Source organism: Hyperolius riggenbachi, chromosome 2 (assembly GCF_040937935.1).
Source record: "Hyperolius riggenbachi isolate aHypRig1 chromosome 2, aHypRig1.pri, whole genome shotgun sequence".
NCBI lineage: Eukaryota > Metazoa > Chordata > Amphibia > Anura > Hyperoliidae > Hyperolius > Hyperolius riggenbachi.
In genome coordinates this window covers 562,903,511-562,928,307 of record NC_090647.1, presented here as the reverse complement: position 1 = coordinate 562,928,307, position 24,797 = coordinate 562,903,511, and the positions used below count along the sequence as shown (strand labels likewise).

Below are 24,797 nucleotides of genomic sequence, written 5' to 3'. Positions count from 1 at the left end.
TGCGGATCTGACTACGGATCTGGGTGCTCCCACGTATGTGATCGCACGCCAGACAACCAGCAAGTGAATAAGCAGCAGAATATACAGTTGCTGGACTCTGCTGCCCCGCCCGAACCATTCAGCCAATCATGAGTCCTGCAGGAATCAGCTGACCTTCCTGATCAGCTGACACTTCCTCTGCAGGTATAAAGGTCCTGAATTCAGGCCCGCGCGAGCATAGCTCTCCATCTGCCTAGGTGCACTAACAGACCCAGCCACACCAAGCAACTCCTACCAGGTTTCTCGGGATGTAAAGCGTGAAACTCTTTCCTTAATTCGTCCGCATGCATGCGGTTCCCAGGTACCCATTGTCTCTCCTCAATGCCATACCCTTTCCAATGCACCAGATATTGTACTGAGTTCTGTACAATGCGCGAATCTAAGATTTTTTCTACCTCATACTCGGGTTGGTCCTCCACCATCACAGGAGGAGGAGGAGTAGGACCCACATGAACCGCAGGTTTGAGTAGGGACACGTGAAACGACCTTACGCCCCGCATGCTGGCAGGAAGATCAATGGCATAAGTGACGTTGTTGATCTTCTTGGTCACAGAAAATGGACCCACAAACCTGGGGCCCAGTTTGGCAGATGGCTGCTTCAGGGTCAAGTGACGTGTGGACACCCAGACTAAATCCCATGGCTGAAACTTTCATTCCATGGAACATCTCTTGTCCGCTTGACCCTTTTGACTTTGGAACGCTTTCTGCAAATTCTCTCTAACAATTCCCCAATTGCCCCTGAGTGACTTCTGCCAATCCTCCAGTGCGGGAAATGGAGAAGAGGCAACTGGCAGCGGGGAGAACTTGGGCGACCTCCCTGTCATCTGGAACAGAGAAAAACCAGAAGAAGAACTCTTCAAATTATTCTGTGCGAATTCTGCAAAAGCCAGAAACTTTACCCAATCATTCTGTGTCTCCGCAACGTAACATCTTAAGAACTGTTCTAAAGACTGATTAACTCCTTCGGTCTGCCCATTGGTCTGTGGGTGGTAGCCTGACGAGAAAGACAGCTTCATGCCCATTTGGTGGCAAAATGCCCTCCAGAATTTAGAGATGAATTGGACTCCCCGATCGGACACAATGTTTTCCGGAATGCCGTGCAGCCGGAAAATGTGGACAATAAATAGGTCGGCCAATTCCTGGGCCGAGGGGAGTCCTTTCAAGGGCACGAAATGGGCCATTTTGCTGAAGCGGTCGACTACCACCCAAATGACCGACATGCCTTCAGACCTGGGGAGTTCACCCACAAAATCCATGGACAAGTGGGTCCATGGTTCACTCGGGGCGGGCAAAGGCTGCAAGGTACCGACAGGTGCCTGCCGGGTTTACTCTTGGCACATACCGCACACTCCCTGACATACTCCTTGCAGTCTGTTGCCATAGAAGGCCACCAAGCACACCTGGCTATCAGATCCTGCGTTCTGGCAGCACCAGGGTGACCAGCATTCTTACATTTGTAAGACCTGTAGACGAAAAGGCAGTGGGATAAACAAAACCCCCTCTGGTTTTCCCTCAGGGACATCCTGCTGAAAGGGACCCAAAGCCTTTGTCCAATCCTCCCAGGTCTCTGTGGCTGCTAATACCAGCCTTTGCGGGATGATGGACTCAGGAGCGGGGGGCTGTGCTGTCTCTAATTCGAAACATCTGGACAGGGTATCTGCCTTGATGTTTTTGCTGCCTGGAGTGTACGTGATAATAAATCTGAATCTCGTAAAAAATAAAGACCAACGGGCCTGTCGGGGACTTAGTCTCTTAGCCCCCTCGATGTATTCCAAATTTTTGTGATCAGTATAAACTGTGATCGTGTGCTCTGCCCCCTCCAACCAGTGGCGCCATTCTTCAAATGCCAATTTAATGGCCAGAAGTTCCCGGTTGCTTATGTCGTAGTTTTTCTCTGCCGGAGAAAACCTATGGGAAAAATAAGCGCATGGATGCAATCTGCCTTGTAACCCTGACCGCTGAGACAGCACCGCCCCTACCCCAACCTCCGAAGCGTCAACCTCCACAATAAAAGGAAAGGACGTGTCTACATGTCTTAAAATAGGCGCTGAGCAAAACAGTTTTTTCAAGTGCGAAAAGGCTGCCACAGCCTCAGGAGACCAGTGGGTGGTATCTGCCCCCTTTTTTGTGAGACTGGTGAGAGGGGCAATTATCGTGGAGTACCCCTTTATGAACCTCCTATAGTAGTTCGCAAAACCTAAAAATCTCTGCAGGGGCTTCAACCCCACTGGCTGTGGCCATTCCAGGACAGCTCTGACCTTGGCAGGATCCATTGACAAGCCCGAGGTGGAAATCACATACCCTAAAAATGTGACAGTGGTCACCTCGAAAATACATTTCTCCACCTTGGCATACAGCATATTTTGCCTCAATTTGTCCAACAGGAATTTAACGTGGACCCTGTGCTCGGAGAGGTTGTTGGAATAGATCAGTATATCGTCAAGGTACACTAGCACAAATCTACCCAACACCTCCCTGAATACCTCGTTGATTAATTCTTGGAAGACGGCTGGCGCATTGCACAACCCGGAGGGCATCACTAAGTACTCGTAATGCCCGTCGGGAGTGTTGAAGGCCGTCTTCCATTCATCGCCCTTTCTAATGCGGATCAGGTTGTATGCACCCCTCAGATCTAATTTTGAAAAGATCTTGGCATTCGTGACCTGCGTAAATAAATCATCTATCAATGGTAACGGATAACGATTCTTCACCGTGATTTTATTCAGGCCACGGTAGTCGATGCAAGGTCGAAGCCCTCCGTCTTTCTTCTTAACAAAAAAGAAACCGGCCCCTGCAGGCGACCGGGAGGGGCGAATGAACCCTTTGGCTAAATTGTCACGAATGTACTCCTGCATCGCTATTTTCTCTGGTCCAGACAAATTATACAGGTGACCCCTAGGGGGCATACAACCGGCACGGAGATCGATGGGGCAATCGAATGGGCGATGAGGAGGTAACTTGTCAGCAGCCTTGGGACAGAATACATCTGAGAACTCGGAGTATTGCTCGGGAACACCCTCCACATGAAACTTGGTCTGACCTAAAGTCACCTTCCCTAGACACTGTTGGGAACAGAAGTCTGACCAACTAGTTAATTGTCCAGCAGCCCAATTAATCTGTGGCGAATGGAGCTGCAGCCAGGGCATACCCAAAACAATTGTGGAGGTGGTCATGTGTAATACAAAGAAACTTAGACTTTCGTTATGCAGAACCCCAATAGTGACTTCCACCTCTGGTGTCTGAGACAGCGGACGGTCCCTTTGCAGCGGGGAATCGTCCACAGCAGTAACCTGGATAGGTGGTCTTACTGGGGTGAGCGGAATGCCCAACTTTTCTGCGAACTCTGAACTCATAAAGTTAGCCGCGGAGCCTGAATCAAGAAAGGCCTCTGTGGCTTCAGATTTGTCCCCCCACGTAATCGTACAAGGAAGGAGCAAACGTCTTTCTTTTAGGGGTGTGAGTTGGGCGCCCAGGGTGTCACCCCTTACAACTCCTAGGCGGTAGCATTTCCCGGCTTATTTTTATCCGGTTTAATGGGACAGTCTCGTACCCTATGCCCCCCTTCACCACAGTATAGACATAATTGCTCAGACATTCTCCGTCTTCTCTCCACTTGGGTCAACTTAGATCGACCGATCTGCATCGGTTCAGGTGGCGGCAAGACCGGAGACGATGAGACAGCAGGAGATGGAGTTACTAGGGGTGCAGCAGGAGGTGCTGCGTAGGAAGTCACCCTGACACGATGACTGCCCTTAGTTTGTCTCTGATGGCGTAGCCTACGGTCGATTCGAATGGCCGACGAGATGGCCTCATCGACTGTCTTGGGCTCGGGTTGGCTTAACATTAGGTCGGAGACCTCATCCGACAACCCAGACAGGAAGTAATCTAACAGGGCATAGGTGTCAAACCTGGCCGTAACTGACCACCTACGAAATTTGGCCGCGTAATCTTCGACTGGACCGCTGCCTTGCCGCAAAAGCTTAAGCTTCCGCTCAGAGGTCGCAGCAAGGTCAGGGTCGTCGTAAATCACTGCCATGGCTTTAAAGAATTCTTCTACCGAGGTAAGGGCTAAGTCCCTGGCCGGCAAATTGTACGCCCAGGTCTGGGAGTCACCAGTTAGTAAGGTCTTAATAAATATGACCCGTTGGGTCTCAGTTCCCGAGGATCGGGTTCTCAGCTCAAAATATGATAACACTCTACTCTTAAAATTCCGAAAGTCAGACTTGTGGCCGGAAAATTTATCAGGTACGGGCATACGTATGGCATCACTAGAAGGGGATCGCACCGAATCAACTGACGTCTGAAGGATTCGCACAGAGCCTGATAGGGCATCAATTAAGGCTTTGTGCTGGCCCAGTGCTTGATGGATGCTATCCACTGAAGTGGCAAGCACAGTCAGAGGGTCAGCGCGTGCGTCCATCTGTTTTTTTTTTTTGGTCTGGCGTTCTGTAACGATCGGTGAAGCACAGAGAGGATCTGATTACCGGTGATCTGCAGTATCACTGGGAATACAGATGTATACCAGATTATAAGTGATCTGCAGTATCACCGATAATCCGATATACCAGCTAACCTCTGTTCACCTGAGTAGAATGTAGTGTTTGGTGTAACAGTAACACTTTGAGGACTAAGCCTCAGCGCAGTAAGGTATACTGCACGGATTCCTTCCGAAGACCTGGACTCTCCAAGACGGGAGGAGTCAGGCTGCGAGTAGGAAGGATTGTCTAAAAGTAACACTCTGGAGGAAGTGTCACTGATAGAACGAGGAACCGCCTCCAACAGTGAGGTCGGTTCTCGAGGTCGGACAAGCCAGGTCGTACACACGGACAGATAAAGTACAATATCAAGAGGCAAAGGCAGAGTCAGGTACAGGCAGGGTTCGGCAACAGGGTATCAGAAATATCGAGGTACAAGATCAGTAGGCAGAAGCAGAGTCTAAGGACGAGCCGGGGTTCGGAAACAGAGTATCAGAAATATCGAGGTACAAGATCAGAGTTCAGAAGGATAGTCAGGCAGGCAAAAGGTCATAACAGATAATCAGAATCAAACTAGTACTTTAAGCTATCAACAGAAACTAGCTAAGTGTAGGATTACAGCTCCAGCTGGTCCCGGCACACTTGCGGATCTGACTACGGATCTGGGTGCTCCCACGTATGTGATCGCAACGCCAGACAAAGAGCAACTGAATAAGCAGCAGAATATATAGTTGCTGGACTCTGCTGCCCCGCCCGAACCATTCAGCCAATCATGAGTCCTGCAGGAATCAGCTGATCTTCCTGATCAGCTGACACTTCCCCTGCTGGTATAAAGGTCCTGAATTCAGGCCCGCGCGCGCATAGCTCTCCATCTGCCTAGGTGCACTAACAGACCCAGCCACACCAAGCACATGCTGCTGCATGCAAACAGCTGCTTTGCTGTCAGGACATGCGGTGGCTTTTCCGCGTTCCACCACACAACCAGACGCGTGCAAACCGCCGCGTAGGACACGGAGTCAGCCGCCTAGCTCTTGGCACACGCGGCGGCTTTTCCGCATTTCCTCACAGGCTGCTGCACAGGCAGCTAGCAGCAGAGTACCGCGGTTAAGCGCTCACCTGATCTCCCTGCATTGCAGCATTTGCAAGCTTGCAAATGCTGCACCAGTTTAGCCTGCTGCTTTGGTGCCCTTACTCCTGTGGTGCCCTAGGCCATGGCCTAGGTGGCCTTGGCCTAAATCCGGCCCTGGAACCTGGGCTACCCACTCTGCCGTCTCTATAATGGTAGAGTTCCTGTGAGCCTGTCAGGAGCAGCTTTCATTGGCTCCTCACCCTGTCTTTCAGTGTAAGCCAAATGGGAGCTGCTTACATTGAAAGACAGGGCCAGGAGCCAATGAAATTGTCTCCTGACAGGCTCACAGGGCTCTGCCGTCAGAGACAGATGAAAACAGCGGATGCATGCAGTGGCGGCTTATTGAAATCTACGCCCTGGCAGCCAGGTAGCCATCAAAACAGGGCGTAGATTTCAATCTTCAAGGTCCTTAAGTAGTTAAAGGACAACTGTAGCGAGAGGTATGTGGAGGCTGCCATATTTATTTCCTTTTAAGCAATACCAGTTGCCTGGCTGTCCTGCTGATCCTCTGCCTCTAATACTTTTAGCCCTAGACCCTGAACAAGCATGCAGCAGGTCAGGGGTTTCTGACATTATTGTCAGAACTGAGAAGATTAGCCGCATGCTTGTTACTGGTGTGATTCAGACACAACTGCAGCCAAATAGATCAGCAGAGCTATCAGGCAACTGGTATTGTTTAAAAGGAAATAAATATGGAAGCCTCTGTATCCCTCTTGCTACAGTTGTCCTTTAAAACTGATGCTCCTCAGGAGATAGCAAGGATGGCTCAGCGCCCTTTAGTCCCAGTGCCCAGGGACATTTGTTTCCTCTGTCACCCCCCACCCCCCTCCCACCCCCATAGCTACGCGTCAGCTTACCTCAATAGAGGGAATCTTCTGGATCCTCTAAGTGAATTCACAAATGGGAGCATGGTTGCATGCACTCTTCTACAAACATTTGACAAAGAGGTATGAGGGGTCGCAGCGACGGTGGAAGTGAGAGGAACAGGGATTATCCAAAGGCTTCTCTCTACTGAGGTATATAACCATTTAGGCTGCTTCCACACAGGGACGTTACAGGCGCACGTTAGTGCAGCCTGTAATGCTCCCCCAACGCACAGCAATGTAACACAAGTGGGCTGTTCACACAGCCCATGTTGCATTACATGTAACGCTCCACGTTCTTAGGAGAGTGCAGCATGCTACGGCGTTACAGCGGCTTAAGCCGCGTTAGACTGTTTGCACATGCTCAGTAATGTTGGGGAGGAGCGGAGAGCGGCCAGGCACATGGCTAATTAATATTCACTGCACATTGTGACATGCAGTGTTTACTTCCTGGAGCGGCCGCTCTGCGGCGATTGGCCGGCGGGACCACGTGATGCCGCATGCGTCCAAGAGTACGCATCACGGACGCCAGAGTGAGCTGCACAACGCGGCTCACTCTGACGTCCACATCGAGGAGCACCAGGCCTTGCGTTAGGTGCACGTTATGCGACCTTAACGTAGCACCTAACGCAACGACTTGGTGTGCAAGTAGCCTTAGGGCACTTTTTTTCCCCTACAGGTACACTTTAACCACTTCACAGCTCCAGTACAGTATATCTACTCCCCTGCAGACTTCATCTAACCGCCCAGGGGAGTAAATATCCGTACTCCCGCTGCTACCACTGCTGTAAGCGCTCCCGCTTATTTGTGCGCTCGTTCATGTTGCCATCTGCCCGCCAGGAGATCAATGAATGGGAAAGCAATTCCTAATCATTGATCTAAGTCCCCGTAGCAATTATCGGCGCCTTTTATGAGAAGCTGCACGATCATTCTAATAAATAAAAGTTTCCCATCTTCAGTACACTTCCTGTAAGCATACATATTTTGCTTACAGGACGTATAAAAAAAAAAAGACTGAGGCCATCTTGTGGCCAAATGGTAAAACTACAACTAAAAGTATTTTTTTTAAATGCAAAGACCTGTTTTTACATTTTAAATTAACCCCTTACCTCCCACACTCCCCAATAGTTACCAACATTTATTTTTTTTGTAAAAAAAATACAATGAAATAAATTTACAATTATAAAAATGCATAAATAGTTTTCTTAGGGACTGAACTTTTTTAATATGTATGTCAAGATGGTATAATACTGTTACTTTATAAATTATGGGCTTTTTATTAATGATGAATGCAAAACTGAAAAAAAATGCATCTTTATTTCCTAATAAAATATTGGCGCCAGACATTGTGATAGGGACATCATTTAAATGGTGTTATAACCGGTACAAATGGGCACATAAATTACATGGATTTTAATTATGGTATCATGCATTATTTAAAAATTATAATGGCCGAAAACTGAAAAATAAGGATTTTTTCCAATTTTTTTCTTATTTTTCCATTAAAAAACATTTAGAATAAAATAATTCTTGGCATAATTTACCACCCAAAGTAAGCCTAATTAGTGATAAAAAAAAACCACATTTAACACATTTCATTCTGAGAAGTAGAGATAAAGTTATTGGCAAATGAATGGAAGGAGCTGAAAGGTGAAAATTGTTTGGATGCTGAAGGGGTAAAACCCCTCAGTTGTGAAGTGGTTAAAGTGCATGTGAGTCAAAAAACAGATACTTACCTTAGTAGTAGGAAGCCTCTGGATCCTGTAGCATCCTTTGGATTCTGTTGTTGCTTGGGGACCCCCAAAAGAAATCTGACAAGAGCTTGTCAGATTTCTGATCATGCTGCCTTCCAGCCTGCATGCCTGTGCAGTAAGCTGGAGCCGCTGGTACACAAGTGGCTCCATGCTACTGTGCATAGCTGACCAAGCACGGCCTTGATCGTGCATGAAGAGGAGTGCTGCCTAGATCTTCTGGAGGGCCCCAGCAAGTGGTGACAGAGGTAAGAAGGCACAGAAAGCCACAGGAGGATACAGAAGCTTCCCTCTTCATAGGTAAATTTCTGTTTTTTAACCCAAGGCTCACCTATGAAGCAATATCCAGAGGAATATTTATCATCACAGATGCAGATTAGAAAGGACCTTTATTTTTACAGGGAGAAAAATTATTCAGGAAAGAGGAACATTTCTTCACTTAGGCCTGGTTCACACCTGCGTTTTTTTGGGGAGCCAGCCGTACGGATCCAGATATCTAGATCCTGGAAAACTGTCCGTTTTTACAGCCAGTGTGCTGTAAAATGTCCGTTTTCCATAAATTCATATTGTGCTGCAAAACCTTTTGTTTACATTCTGCTGAGGGAAACGGTCGAGAAAATTGGGTCCTGCTGCATTTTTTTGTCCGTTCAGCGGAACTGACAATGGAACGGTAGGTCCGGATCCACTGGCAAAAGTTAGAGTGAACCAAGCCTTGGATTATGTCCTTCATTGATATTTGTGAACTCATGACATGTTCTTCCATGTTACACTTCTGCTTTTTGATACATTTTTATAAAGTTTCACACATTTTTCCCTTCTGTGGTATAAAAGTGAAGAGTTGAAGTGCTCCAGGGTGGCCTACTGAGTGTGCCTTCAGTGGGTGCAGCTCTCAAGCACTGAGACAGGCGTCACACTTTTCTGTTTTCATGCATGTTCTCTGCACAGAAAAACTGATTTCAACTGATAACTCGTGTTAATCAATGGGCTAGTTCACACCTGAATGCAGATTTCATGTGCAGATAAAAACCTGACGTCCTGCAGGACAATTCTGCACATTTTGTCAGTTTTCTCTATCAATTACATCAACTACTGTGAAAAAAAACACACTTTTTCTGCATATGAACACACATAGGGCTTGATTCACTAAGACAAATAGCATGACTTATCAGAGTTAACACACCTTATCAGAGTTAACACATCTGTAAACCTGACAGGCACCTATTGGCCCATAAAAGTGCGGGGATAATGTCCTTTAAAGTGATTGGGCCCGCAGGGGCTCAGGGCAGGATGAGTGGAGCTCTCGTCATTGGCAATTAGCAGGCATACGTTTGTAGCACTTGCTATGCTACTCCGATAAGGCGTGTAAACTCTGATAAGCAGTGGCGGCTCCAGCTTCAGATTTTTTGGGGGGCTCAAAGGGGGCACAAAGGCTGGCAGGTGGGGCTTACAGGGGGTATTTGCAGCGCGCGAAGTGGTGAGAAAAGGGAGTATGGTCATGACATCATGTGGGCGGGGCTAACTGTAATGTAGTTGTACCAGCTAATGTAGTTACATAAAAAAAAATATGAAGTAAATGCACATAATGACAGACAGCGTTTCACCAGTAAATGCACATGACAGACAGCGTTTCACCCGTAAATGCACATAAGAGACAGCGTTTCACCCCTGTAAATGCACATAAGAGACAGCTTTTCACCCCCGTAAATGCACATAAGAGACAGCTTTTCACCCCCGTAAATGCACAAAAGAGACAGCTTTTCACCCCAGTAAATGCACATAAGAGACAGCTTTTCACCCCAGTAAATGCACATAAGAGACAGCTTTTCACCCCAGTAAATGCACATAAGAGACAGCTTTTCACCCCAGTAAATGCACATAAGAGACAGCTTTTCACCCCAGTAAATGCGCATAAGAGACAGCTTTTCACCCCAGTAAATGCACATAAGAGACAGCTTTTCACCCCAGTAAATGCGCATAAGAGACAGCTTTTCACCCCAGTAAATGCACATAAGAGACAGCTTTTCACCCCAGTAAATGCACATAAGAGACAGCTTTTCACCCCAGTAAATGCACATAAGAGACAGCTTTTCACCCCAGTAAATGCACGTAATGACAGACAGCGTTTCCCCAGTAAATGCACATAATGACAGACAGCATTTCCCCAGTAAATGCATGTAATGAGAGACAGCATTTCACCAGTTAATGCACATAATGACAGACAGCCAGTGTCCCCAGGTGTATAGATGTCCCCAGTATATGTAGTCAGGCTAGTGATGGTGGACTGGGGGCCCCAGGGAACCTCAAGCCTGGCTGGTGGTGGGCTGGAGGCCTCAGGCCTGGGTGGTGGTGGTGGTGGGCTGGGGGCCCCAGGGCAGCTCAGGCCTGGGTGGTGGTGGGCTGAGGACCCCCAGGGCAGCTCAGGCCTGGTAGGTGGTGGGCTGGGGACCCCAGCCCAGGGCAGCTCAGGCCTAGCTGGTGGTGGGCTGAAGGCCTCAGGCCTTGGTGGTGGTGGTAGGCTGGGGGTCCCATGGCAGCTAAGGCCTGGCTGGTAATGGGTTTGCTGGGGGCCGGAGAGCAGCTCAGGCCTGGCTGGTATTGTTGGGCTGGGGGCCCCAAGGCAGCGCAGGCCTGGGTGGTGGGTTGGGGGCCCCCAGGGCAGCTAAGGCCTGGCCGGTGGTGGGTGGGCTGGGGGCCGCAGCACAGCTCAGGCCTGGCTGGTGGTGGTGGGCTGGGGGCCGCAGCGCAGCTCAGGCCTGGCTGGTGGTGCGTGGGCTGGGGGCCGCAGTGCAGCTCAGGCCTGGCTGGTGGTGGTGGGCTGGGGGCCGCAGCGCAGCTCAAGCCTGGCTGGTGGTGGGTGGGCTGGGGCCCCCCAGGTGGGTGCTCAGAGTCAGGCCTGGGTGGCTGCCTGGTGCACAGTTGCAAAATAACAATTTGGCAGTTGGCTGGCTGAAGTAAACAGGACAGCACACCCCGACCCACCACACCCACCTTGTCGGAGGAGTTCCGACTCCTGAGTCCTGCTGGCTGTCTAGCTGACTGACTGGCTCGGCTCCAGAGTCCAGCCTTCAGTCCTGTGCGCTGTCCGTGGGTGCCTGGGTCATTCACTGCCACTGGGTGTGCGTGAGACTGAGTGCTGCTAACTAGAAGTCAGTGATGCTGCCGAGTCTGTTCTGTCTCCCGTCGGTGGCAACTAGCTGGGCGGAAAAGGAGAGCGTGCGCGCTTTGCATGTGTCATGATGCCGGACGTCGTCACGTGACACACATCTATACTATAGCTACCAGATTGTACCCTTGCGGGGCGGGGCGGGCCGCCCTGCGTGGCTGAGCCTGCACCCGGGCCGGGGCGGTGACTGATCGCTGGTGGGTGGTGATACAGTCAGTCAGCGCCCGCCCAAGTCCTCCTCCCAGCCAGGCTCGGCTCCTTCTGTGCAGGTCGGGTCGGACTCGGAAGTTCTGGGAACTTGTGGCGGGGGGGGGGCTTTAATGGGGGCTAATGAGTCGCCAGCTGGGGCTGAAGCCTGGGTAAGCCCCAGTGTAGCGCCGCCACTGCTGATAAGGCATATTAACTCTGAAAAGATGTGTTAACGCTGATAAGGCATGCTATTTGTCGTAGTGAATCAAGCCTGTAGTGTGCAGAAAAAAAAAACACACGCAGAAAACTGAAAGACAAATAGACACAGAACATTTATATCGCGCTTTTCCCCTGGCGGACTGAAAGCGCCAGAGCTGCAGCCACTAGGGCACGCTCTATAGGCAGTAGCAGTGTTAGGGAGACTTGCCTAAGGTCTCCTACTGAATAGGTGCTGGCTTACTGAACAGGCTGAGATTCGAACCCTGGTCTCCTGTGTCAGAGGCAGAGCCCTTAACCATTACACCATCCAGCCACTGACCATCCAGCCAAAGACAAGTGTGATCCCTGCCTGAGTCAGACAGGAGAAAAGCACTATCTGAACACTAACACTTTCATGTAAAGGTGGCACTAACGATACAATTTTTTTTTTTTTTTTTTTTTTTTTTGATGCAATTTTCTGAATGATCTTTTACGAACAATTCTTTGTATGAACAATCATTTGGGAACGCTAATAGACAAAACTCTCCCAACCTATCCGATCAGATAAATGAAATTAATCCGACAATCGTATTGGCTTCATTAATCTGATTGGATTGGTCAGGATATTTTTGTCCAGTGGTCCCAAATGATAATTTCCGATCATTTGTTAGAAGAATAGTTTGTAAAAGATTGTTCCGCAAATTGTATCATAAGTGGCTACCTTGACACTAATCACTAATGCTTTAATTAATGATTACCACCACCTTCCATATACAGTTACTACTGTATCCAAAATGTATACTGTACTCATTATTACTATTCTCAAAACTGACCGAGATACCCCATTTTTAATTTTACTATGTTGCTATTCTCTAATGAAATACACCCCTGCCCCCCATGGAATGATCAGTTTTACCCTAAGCCTGAGAGCTGCACCTCCCTCCAAGTGCTTGTCTCTTCTCTGCTACGGGATCTACAGCCATGTGTTGGGCTTTCAGAATCTCTTCTTGTCTCACTCAAGTGGCATTGGCATCTCTCATTATGTGTGGCACTAGACGGAGACAGAGAAAAAATGCTGCAAGCATGTGACCACCTGAACCTTCCTCTAACTTGGGGAAGGGAGATTCCTAATGCTGTGGGTACATCTAGCTATCTAACTTGGGGACGGGGCAATCTAATACTGGGAGCTCATCTGGCTAGCCAAACTAAGGAGGGGGGCTAATTTGGCTACCTAACTTGGCGAGGGGGCTGCCTAAGACTGCAGGTACATCTGGCTATCTAAATGGAGGGGAGGGGGCTATCTTATACTGGGGCCACATCACTTGGATAGGCTCAATTTGGGGCTCATCTGGCTATCTGAGACAGGGAGGGGGGCTACTTATACTGTAGGGTAAAGTGACCAGACATCCTTCAAAAGGGGGACATGTCCTCTTTTTTAGCATGGTTTCCTCTGTCCTCCAGGCACTCCAAAAGTTCATTAAAATGTCCTCCTTTCACAGGATCAGAAACAGAGATGACTGCATTTTACTTATGACATATGTGATATACATATGAGATATGAGATACATATGAGATATACTGAGATTGAGCAGACTTCGGCTTCCGTTACCAGGTTATCAATATCTATAACCGTAAGAAGTGGGTGCGTGGCAACACTGTTTATATTCTAGTTCCATCCGACAGCACAACTAATCAATACTTTATGTAAAATGTCAAATGAAAAAGAAACAGAAATGTCTAAAGCAGAGAAGTTGCAAGTTTTCTGATTGTCACACGATAAAATGTCCATGTTTTGAGGCAGGACGAAAAGAAGCGTATAGCATTGGTACCAGAGATGGCTTAAGATGTAATGGGACCCTAGGCAGGTTGGTTAGATTTGCCATCCCTTTGTGGTGCCTTTGGTAAGCTGAAGTGGAGAGAGGTCAAAGAAGGAAGCAGCTGGGCCTCTTGACACCCTTTAGACCCCTGGCACATGCCTAGGTTGCCTGGTGAATGATCCTTCTCTGATGGAGTTGGAGTTATTTGGTCATACAGTATTTATTCTCCTTTCTAACGGTCTCTGTCCTCCTTTTTAGCCGACCCCATCTGGTCACTCTACTGTAGGGACAACTGGCTATAGCAGGGAGGGGGGGCTGCATAATACTGGGGGCACATCCAGCTATATAAATGTGGGAGGGGGCTAACTAAAATGGGCACAATATATATATATTGGGGGGGAATATCACCCTCTAGCGCTGGAGAACCTTGCCCTAGCCCTGCCCCCCCTTCAACTACTGCCAATGGTTTTTAACCACTCATCTGCAGTAAAATCCCTGCTGCCTGCCCATTCTTTTCTTTCACACTCTCCAGCCTGCACATACCCAATCACATCTATTAGTATTTTAGTATTTTATTTTAGTACATTAGTATTTTTATTTTCAATTCTACCTTAAAAGTGCTTACCAGTTAAGGATAATTTCACAATATTGGATCCATAATGTTTATCATGGTCATCATATCGGCATTCATAAATCCCCTGGTCATCAGCGTCCACATTGCTCAGTGTCAGGGTTCCATGTGATGTCCAAGGCATTGCTGTGCGCCCTGAGTACCACTGAGCCTGCTGAGAGAAGTCATCCTGACCATTACTGAACCTGTGTACCACCAATTCCTCTCCGTCTTTCTCCATCACCCAAACTACAATCAGCCTTGCTTCTTGTAGTGTGAAATTAAGCTGACATGGGAGCTCTGCAGTGCTATGGCGATGACAGGACACAGTGAGGAAATCTGTATGGAGAAAAAGAGAGAAATAATTACACAGCAGCACTCACTGGTGGTGTGTCACTGTTCATGTGACCTGATGGCACATACTGGCAGGTCACATGATGAGAGAGGCAACTGAGCTTTGAGAGGATGCTGGATGCATGGCTGATCAAGAGCTTGTTGGTATGTGAGGTGAGAAACCTCTCTGTTATGCTCAGCACACAATTCTGCATGCGAAAGGCACATCTGGCTACCTATACCGACGGCACACCTGTTACCTGTACTGGAAGGGGGGATGGGGAGCTACTTAATAATGAAGAACATCTGGCTACCTATAATGGAAGGAGGGGGAACTACTTAATACTCGCGCACATCTGCTACATATGCTGGAAAGGGGGCTATACATGTGCTACCTATATTGGATCAGCTACCTAATACTGGGGCTGTATCTAGCTACATATACAGGGGTGGGCTTATCTGTTTCCTATACTGCCTAACTGGATACTTATAAAAGTTGGGTGGGCACATCTGCTACTTATACGGGGGGGGGGGGGGGGGGGGTACCTGATATTAAGTATGGGTGGAGGAGGCCTTTGACAACTTATACTTGGGGGCTCTTTGGGTGCCTAATACAAAGGAGCTATCTCTGGCAGCTCATACTGAGGTGCTACCTCTGGGTACCTATACTCAGGGACACTTCTAGCTACCTTTACTGGGGGGCCCTCTTGCTACTGAAAATGGGACGTTTCTCTGGCTGCATAATACTTGGGGGTGCCTCTAGCTACTTACTACTGGGGGTATCCCCGGCACCTAAAACTAAGGGGTTCTTTTGGCTACCAAATAAAAGTGGGGCACATCTGGCCACCTGTTACTATTAGGGGCACCTCTGACTACCTTATATTATTTGGGTGACGCATCTGGCTACCTAATATTAGTAACTAGGGCATATCTGTATACCATACACCTGCAATTACCGAGAACACATTGTTCTGGGAAGTGGCTTTGCAATCTGTGGCAGCTGTATTGCTGAAAGAAAGTGTGCAGCTGGTGGATGGTAACGCCAAGGTCTAGTTTTGCTTAGGCCTTTGAGAAACCTAAGGCCGGCTGGTGTGTGTGTGTGTTTCGGCGAGTGTGTGCGTGTGCGTGCGTGCGTGCGTGTGTGTGTGTGTTGGGAGGTGATGTGCATGGCCAGTAGAGCGATCCATTGCTAGGCGGTATCGTTATTTTATAAAAGCTTGTTAATAAAATATATTAAAACACAAAACAAAATCAGTGCAACCAACTACACAAAGACCAAGATAACACTTCTCCTCAATCAATCTTTCCTCAACAATAGTTCAAAAAGTGTGAACCATAGCAGAGTGCAGGAGATTTTAGTAATGTTCATACACAGGGGCATAACAATAGACACTGCAAGAGATGCATCTGCAGGGGGGCCCAGAAACCACAGGGGTCCCCATCCTGAGAGACTGACAACTAAGGGCAAAGAGAGCCCACCACCTGGATCAATAAGAACTTACCTCAATAACGGAATCTAGGAAAGAATAAAATTAACTACTGTAACTAATACTGAAAACAAAAGCACCAAGAGGAAAAGAAAAAAAACGAGGGTGAAAAAACAACAACAACAGTGTGAGAAGCTAGACAAAGTGCGGATGGAGGTAGAAGGCAAACCTGACCGACTCTCATCTGACAATCCACTTAACCACCTCCACTAACAACCTCCATCTGGCCGTTTCTGTCATGGCACCTATCTGGGAGGTATGGAAATCTACCTTCAACACCCTAACTAACCCTACCCTCCAATCTACACCCTCTCAGCCCCTGACATCAAACCACTTGATCATCAAAATTACCACCACCAGAGGGTGGTAATTAAAAGGTATTATTTTTTTTACAAAACTTTTGCTTTTTCTACCTATATAATTTGTTTGGGTAACACGGTACAGAAAACTTTTTTGCTACTATCACCATCAGAGGGGAAATCTCTCTCCCCCAACTGTCAGTTGCAACTCCCTTTTACCAGGCCTCCCTCTAAGACCATACCCCCCCCCCCCCCCAATCTGTCATGAATGCAGCAGCCAGACTGATCAATTCCTCCCACATCTCTGACCTCATCCACAGGCACATACCGGCCTGCACCCTCCTCTCCTCCAATGACCTGCGTCTGTCGGCTCTGCGCACTTCTCACTCCCATGCGCGAATGCAGGACTTCTCAATGGTTGCCCCCACTCTCTAGAACTCTGTCCCACAAGCCATCAGTCTCACCCCCACCTTTACTTCCTTTAAAACGAGCCCTCAAAACTCACCTGTTCAAACTTGCCTACCCCCCCCAAATTAGTACCTTAAGACATTCTGCTGAGCACCTTCTCAACAGTCCCAAAATATCTGGATGCTAAACCATTTTTTTTAATGGGGCAATGTTAGTGTCAGTAGCATACTCTGTGAGAAGCCATAAATAAATAGTGGACATGGTCGCAGTTTATGTTTGAGGATAAGCTGTATAATGATAAGCTGTACACAGAATTAGTGCTGTATAAGGATCCCTAGCAAATTTACCTACTATTTGCACTAAAAAACAAACAATTAAAAAAAAAAAGGTCCCCCTCCCCAAACCTCTTTAACCCCTAGTCATCCATGCAGGCTGGTATAGCAAGAATGCAGGTGCAGCTGTGGAACTTTATGACTGTGGTTCCGATTGCAGAGTGCAAATTGCACACCTCCCAACTTTTTGAGATGAGAAAGAGGAACAATTAAGCCACACCCCTGCCACACCCCTAATCACGCCCCCGTCACACCCGTAGTCACGCATACGATAACGATTTCATAAGAAAAATATGTTGTTTTATAATTCAAACCACATTCATCCTTTCTATCCTGGTTCATTTTCCTTTATTTTAACATGTTAACATTAAGTAATATATCAATTTAAAGGATGGGAATAAAGTTTAGAGTCAATCAAACACATTTTTAGTAGAGAAATATATATATTTACATAGAAAGAGGGACAAAGTCCTGAAAGAGGGACAAATGAGGATGAAAGAGGGACAGAGGGACAGGGCTCTCAAAGAGGGACTGTCCCTCCGATAGAGGGACAGTTGGGAGTTATGAAATTGCTGCATGTAGCATTTTCAGAGCGATCACAGAGTACTGATCTGCATCAAGTGTGTGCAGACCTTCAGGGCCCATTTACACTTAATGAGTTGGTATGCGTTAGTGTGCGTCAGTGTGCGTTAGTGCGCATTGGTACGCGTTTTTCCATAGCAGTGCATTGTGAAAAAGATTTCAGTTAAAACCCGTTAAGTGTGAAAGGTGCCGTAGGAAAACATGGGCACTTTGAAAATCAGTTTTCTTTCAGTTTTAACTGAGACCAACTGATTAAAGAGGAACTCCAGTGAACATTTTTACTGTTGGCAGGTGATGTAGCTGTTCCATGGTTTTTTGGCAGTTGGAGACAGCTGTAAACAGCTATTTCCCACAATGCAGCAAGGTTGACAGACAGGAAACTGCCAAGAGTACGTACTTTTCTTGTGGGAGGGGTTTCACCACAAAATCAGTCATAAAGCGCCTCCTGATGGTCTGTTTGTTTTAAAGGAATAGATTTCTCACGTAAAAGGGTGTATCAACTACTGATTGGGATAAAGTTCAATTCTTGGTCGGAGTTTCTCTTTAAGTGTAAAAGGGGCCATAGGGTGAATTCAAACAGTGCGCTATACATTATCCAGACTTGAAAAGACAAAAATACAGGGAGATCGGGAGCCCAATCTGGTGTATTAACGTTGGAATAACATCAGGTAAGTAGTAGAGTAAGAGTAATACTCACAAGTGTGGGTTGCTGGAGGCAACCACTCGTCTAGGCATGTGGGGGAGTACCGCCCTCACTCGGCCTTTTACCATCCGGTTCGGTCGTCGCTCCAGAAAAAGTTCAGATATATAACGGGGTTCCTGGTATCTGTGGATCCTCAGGAAGGATTTAGCATAAGCTTAGTGGTAGTTGGAGGCGCCTGTGTTGGACCGGGTGGACTTTTAGTATGGTCCCTGGGTTGTATGCGTGTATGTGGATACTGATATCACAACTCTGTAATTGTAGAAATAGCCTACCTTATTAGTAGTAATCAAACCGTATAAAAAGAAGTTCAGAATTTATTTGTGCACATCGACAACGCGTTTCACGGTCGCAGCCGCTTCATCAGGTCAAATATACGTGCTTAAAGTAAAAACATAAAAACAGTTTAGAAAGGCGCTCAGGACCCACATTGAAAAGAAATAAATATACCTTCAATATCCAGGAGCATAAAATACATAGCATGGGTACATAGCATGGGTAAGTACATATAGCTTCAATAGCCAAAAGCATAAAATACATAGCATGGGTAGTCCTTTTCAACAGCATAGATAATCAACTGTTATAGCATATGTAGCAGAAGAGGCTCAAAAACTATGGTGGCTATGATGGCGTTAGGGTATTCCTATTGACAGTTAAAGTTACGTGTGCTGCCCCTACCAGTCGTCACACCGATTAACACCGATTAACATTAGAAGGGGATATAGTAAGTAGATACACTAGCTGATTGTGAATGTTAGTATATGAACTCGTATACACACTTATTACTGTGCAATTAAAAGGGGGGGGGGGAGAAAAAAAATCCTGCTAATTAACATCTAATCAAAGGTCATAATACTAAAAATATTAATATTAATAAAAATAATAAAAATTCCAGTTATATGCTTGACTGAGGTGCCTCATACCTGTGCGGTAGACCTAGGGATATAGATAGTTAACAATTTGATGAGAAAGGGTGAGAGGGGGGTATTTAGTTTTGGGACAATGGAAAGGTGTATTCTTGAGGGATGAGAGGGGAGGGGAAAGGACCAACAAATAGGATGAGGCAATGAAACTACATGAGGATAATAGTGCAGCTTCAGCCGGGGAGAAGTGTGCATAGTACAGCCAGGTGGCATAGTGGCATCTCCATTCAGAGTCACGAGATTATCAGCCATTAAAGTAAAAAAGACAGAAATTACCTTATGTGTCCTGCAGTCAGCCTGGGCGCCATAGAAACGCCGCTGCCAGGACTGACTCTATTTATCGAGCTAACTCTTCCTAAAGAGGCGGTAGGGGTGGGCGTAGCCTTCTCGCTCCACGCTATGGATCCACGCAATAATCTGCTAACTATGCGCATACACAAACTAATATAAGTATACATTCCAAAATCCAATGCGGAATTGTATGCGTATAAAGGGCAATAAAATTTCTGCGTATGCGCAATGACCCATATAAATGCAGTTACCGCACGCGTAGTTGACTTCGCAATACATACGTCAACTACGCGAAGCTTCGCATAGCAGGACTACGACTACGCGGAAATGCGTACGTGTAGTTCTTAAACTTCGCCTACGAACTACGATGCGTAGATTCGCACTGGTGTAGTTTACGAGCAAAAACCCAAAAGTCACTCCCAGGAGAGGAGAAAAGGACAGCGCTCCACAGCAATAAAGATAATATAAAATTAGCACCAATGTCACCAGTTTTGTATTGGGGATCCGCAAACTTCAACCGAATACACACACTCTCCAACAAATTCCAATCCAATCAGGGGCCCCTGATGAGTCGAATGACGAAACGCGTAGGGCGGAGCTAGGAGTCACGCAGGACGAAAGGGGGAATTGATCAGAGCGGGGACTGTGGCATGCAGCGGAGATCCGACCGCGGCGGTGCTGGCACACATAGAAAGCGCTTGTATGATCTTCAATCTGGTACGCAGATCTTTTAAGCATTTTAGCAATAAATCTTAAAGTTTTTTTACACTATGCGAGTTCCGCTTTGTGTTTGAAGGTGATTACTGCTGCTCTTGTTGCCCAGGAAGGAGGGCTTGTATGCAGAAAACTCAAGAAACAATCTGGTGAGTGAGACTCACAGAGGGGGCATAAAGATCCCCCTTGCTTTCCTGTAGTCCTGGGTGGAGGCCTTTATCTGCACAAACTATTGAAGTGAATCACGTGGTGGTTCTTAAGAGGCAGTATTCCACTATTTCCTCCTTTTTTTACAGGGAAATCCTAGGCTCCTGTTGGGAGGGCAGGATTGTGATCGCAACTTAGTTTACGAGCAACCCTGAGCAAGATCCATTACAACACAGACAAGTGAACAGACCCATAGAATTATATAGGTGGAGAGAGTTGACAAGGCAATGCAAGGTAGTTTCAACGGAAGCAGTAGATTTGGGCGCATGAGACAAGTGGACAAAAAGGGCGCCCCATTCACTTCCATTATAAATATCGTTTAATGGGCGCTGAACAGGGAAAAAACGGCGCCGGAGATTTTTAAGGATTTATAACGGCGCCCGGAGATTTTTAAGGATTTATAACTATGTTTGTGATGATTTAAGTTTACAAAATGAGCCCGTGACGAATAACGTTTATGAAGATACTAAATCACTATTTCTAAAACATTTCTAAAACATTATTATCCACCCAAAAAATAATTTACATTTTTTTCTTTACATTTTTTATTTATTAATGTGTGTAAAACATTATTATCCATAGGGGGTTTTAGGTTTAGGCACCAACAGGGGGGTCTTAGGTTTAGGCACCAACTGGGGGGTCTTAGGTTTAGGCACCAACAGGGGGGTCTTAGGTTTAGGCACCAACAGGGGGGTCTTAGGTTTAGGCACCAACAGGGGGGTCTTAGGTTTAGGCACCAACAGGGGGGTCTTAGGTTTAGGCACCAACTGGGGGGTCTTAGGTTTAGGCACCAACAGGGGGGTCTTAGGTTTAGGCACCAACTGGGGGGTCTTAGGTTTAGGCACCAACTGGGGGGTCTTAGGTTTAGGCACCAACTGGGGGGTCTTAGGTTTAGGCACCAACAGGGGGGTCTTAGGTTTAGGCACCAACAGGGGGTCTAGGGGTTAGGGATAGGTACAGGGAGGGTTTTTAATAAACGTAAATATAAGTTTCACTTCACAAATAGGGAAGATTAACGTTTTAAGAATTGCTGATCTCATAAACATTATTTAGTGATTTATAAATTCTTAAAACACTATTTATAAACGAAATTCTACACAATATTTCTATAAACGATATTTTCCATTTATCGTTTATACCACGCGCCCTTTTTTCCCGACGCCCTTTTCGTACGTACGCAGTTTCAACTGCAATAATGTGTTCTTCCACATGGTGGTGCTGAATATCAGTGTATTTAGTAGTTGTACCAACATCATTTCCTTACAGCATTGAGCCATGTCTTTAACCACTTCCCGACCGCCTAACGCACAGGGGCGGCCGGGAAGTGGAGCCCGCAAGGACCAGCTCACCCACAGAGGCGGCGGTCCTTGTAGGGGCATGGGCGGAGCGATCGCGTCATCCGTGACGCGATCCTCCGCTGGCGCCTGTCTCCGCTCACCCGCCGCAACATCCCGCCGGCCATACGGAAGCGCCGGCGGGATGTTAACCCGACGATCGCCGCATACAAAGTGTATAATACACATTGTAATGTTTACAAAGTGTATTATACAGGCTGCCTCCTGCCCTGGTGGTCCCAGTGTCCGAGGGACCGCCAGGGCAGGCTGAAGCCACCCTAGTCTGCACCCAAGCACACTGATCTCCCCCCCCCCTGCCCCCTGATCGCCCACAGCCCCCCTCAGACCCCCCCCTGCCCACCCCCCAGACCCCTGTTTACACCCAATCACCCCCCTAATCACCCATCAATCACTCCCTGTCACTATCTGTCAACGCTATTTTTTTTAACCCTAAACTGCCCCCTGGGGACTCCTGATCACCCCCCCACCGCTCAGATTCTCCCCAGACCCCCCCCCTCAGACCCCCCCCTCCCTGTGTACTGTATACCTCTATCCCTCTGATCCCCTGTCAATCACCTGTCAATCACCCATTAATCACCCATCAATCACCCCCTGTCACTGCCACCCATCAATCAGCCCCTAACCTGCCCCTTGCGGGCAATCTGATCACCCACCCACACCAATAGATCGCCCGCAGATCCGTCGTCAGATCACCTCCCAAGTGCAGTGTTTACATGTGTTCTCTACCCTAAACACCCACTAATTACCCATCAATCGCCCATCAATCACCCCCTATCACCACCTGTCACTGTTACCCATCAGATCAGACCCTAATCTGCCCCTTGCGGGCACCCAATCACCCGCCTACATTCTCAGATTGCCCTCAGACCCCACCTTATCAATTCGCCAGTGCATTAGTTACATCTGTTCTTCCCTGTAATAACCCACTGATCACCTGTCAATCACCCATCAATCACCCCCTGTCACTGCCACCCATCAATCACCCCCTGGCACTGCCACCCATCAATCACCCCCTAACCTGCCCCTTGCGGGCAATCTGATCACCCACCCACACCAATAGATCGCCCGCAGATCCGACGTCAGATCACCTCCCAAGTGCAGTGTTTACATCTGTTCTCTACCCTAAACACCCACTAATTACCCATCAATCACCCCCTGTCACCACCTGTCACTGTTACCCATCAGATCAGACCCTAATCTGCCCCTTGCGGGCACCCAATCACCCGCCTACACGCTCAGATTGCCCTCAGACCCCTCCTTATCAATTCGCCAGTGCATTAGTTACATCTGTTCTTCCCTGTAATAACCCACTGATCACCTGTCAATCACCCATCAATCACCCCCTGTCACTGCCACCCATCAATCACCCCCTGGCACTGCCACCCATCAATCACCCCCTGGCACTGCCACCCATCAATCAGCCCCTAACCTGCCCCTTGCGGGCAATCTGATCACCCACCCACACCAATAGATCGCCCGCAGATCCGACGTCAGATCACCTCCCAAGTGCAGTGTTTACATCTGTTCTCTACCCTAAACACCCACTAATTACCCATCAATCACCCCCTATCACCACCTGTCACTTTTACCCATCAGATCAGACCCTAATCTGCCCCTTGCGGGCACCCAATCACCCGTCTACACGCTCAGATTGCCCTCAGACCCCCCCCCCCTTATCAATTCGCCAGTGCATTAGTTACATCTGTTCTTCCCTGTAATAACCCACTGATCACCTGTCAATCACCCATCAATCACCCCCTGTCACTGCCACCCATCAATCACAGCCTGGCACTGCCACCCATCAATCACCCCCTGGCACTGCCACCCATCAATCAGCCCCTAACCTGCCCCTTGTGGGCAATCTGATCACCCACCCACACCAATAGATCGCCCGCAGATCCGACGTCAGATCACCTCCCAAGTGCATTGTTTACATCTGTTCTCTCCTCTAAACACCCACTAATTACCCATCAATCACCCCATGTCACTGCTATCCATCAGATTAGACCCCTATCTGCCCCTAGGGCACTCAATTACCCGCCCACACCCTCAGAACGCCCTCAGACCCCAGCCCTGATCACCTCGCCAGTGCATTGCTTGCATCTATTCCCCCCTCTAATCTCACCTTGAGACACCCATCAATCACCTCCTGTCACCCCCTAGCACACCTACCCATCAGATCAGGCCCTAATTTGCCCCGTGTGGGCTCCTGATCACTCGGCCAAACCCTCAGATCCCCCTCAGACCCCCTTCCGATCACCTCCCCAGTGCATTGATTGCATCTATTTTCCCCTCTAACCACCCCCTGAGACACCCATCAATCACCTCCTGTCACCCCCCTAGCACTCCTATCCATCAGATCAGGCCCAATACAACCTGTCATCTAAAAGGCCACCCTGCTTATGACCGGTTCCACAAAATTCGCCCCCTCATACACCACCTGTCATCAAAATTTGCAGATGCTTATACCCCTGAACAGTAATCTTGAGACATTTGGTTTCCAGACTACTTTGGGCCCGTAAAATGCCAGGGCGGTATAGGAACCCCACAAGTGACCCCATTTTAGAAAAAATACACCCCAATGTATTCTGTTAGGTGTATGACGAGTTCATAGAAGATTTTATTTTTTGTCAAAAGTTAGCGGAAATTGATTTTTATTGTTTTTTTTCACAAAGTGTCATTTTTCACTAACTTGTGACAAAAAATAAAATCTTCTATGAACTCGCCATACACCTAACGGAATACCTTGGGGTGTCTTATTTCTAAAATGGGGTCACTTGTGGGGTTCCTATACTGCCCTGGCATTTTAGGGGCCCTAAACCGTGAGGAGTAGTCTAGAAAACAAATGCCTCAATATGACCTGTGAATAGAACGTTGGGCCCCTTAGCGCACTTAGGCTGCAAAAAAGTGTCACACATGTGGTATCGCCGTA

The 24,797-nt window shown here is 47.7% G+C and overlaps 1 protein-coding gene across 3 annotated transcripts in view; it reads right to left on the bottom strand.

Annotated features, from left to right (window-relative positions):
- LOC137547388 (myelin-oligodendrocyte glycoprotein-like) overlaps nucleotides 1–24,797 on the bottom strand; it is a 152,321-nt gene that overhangs the window by 29,887 nt on the left and 97,637 nt on the right. For all 3 annotated transcript variants that reach the window (XM_068270939.1, XM_068270938.1, XM_068270937.1), the window contains exon 2: nucleotides 14,250–14,573. In XM_068270939.1, coding sequence (XP_068127040.1) covers nucleotides 14,250–14,573 — 324 coding nt within the window. The remainder of the gene's footprint in view (nucleotides 1–14,249; nucleotides 14,574–24,797) is intronic.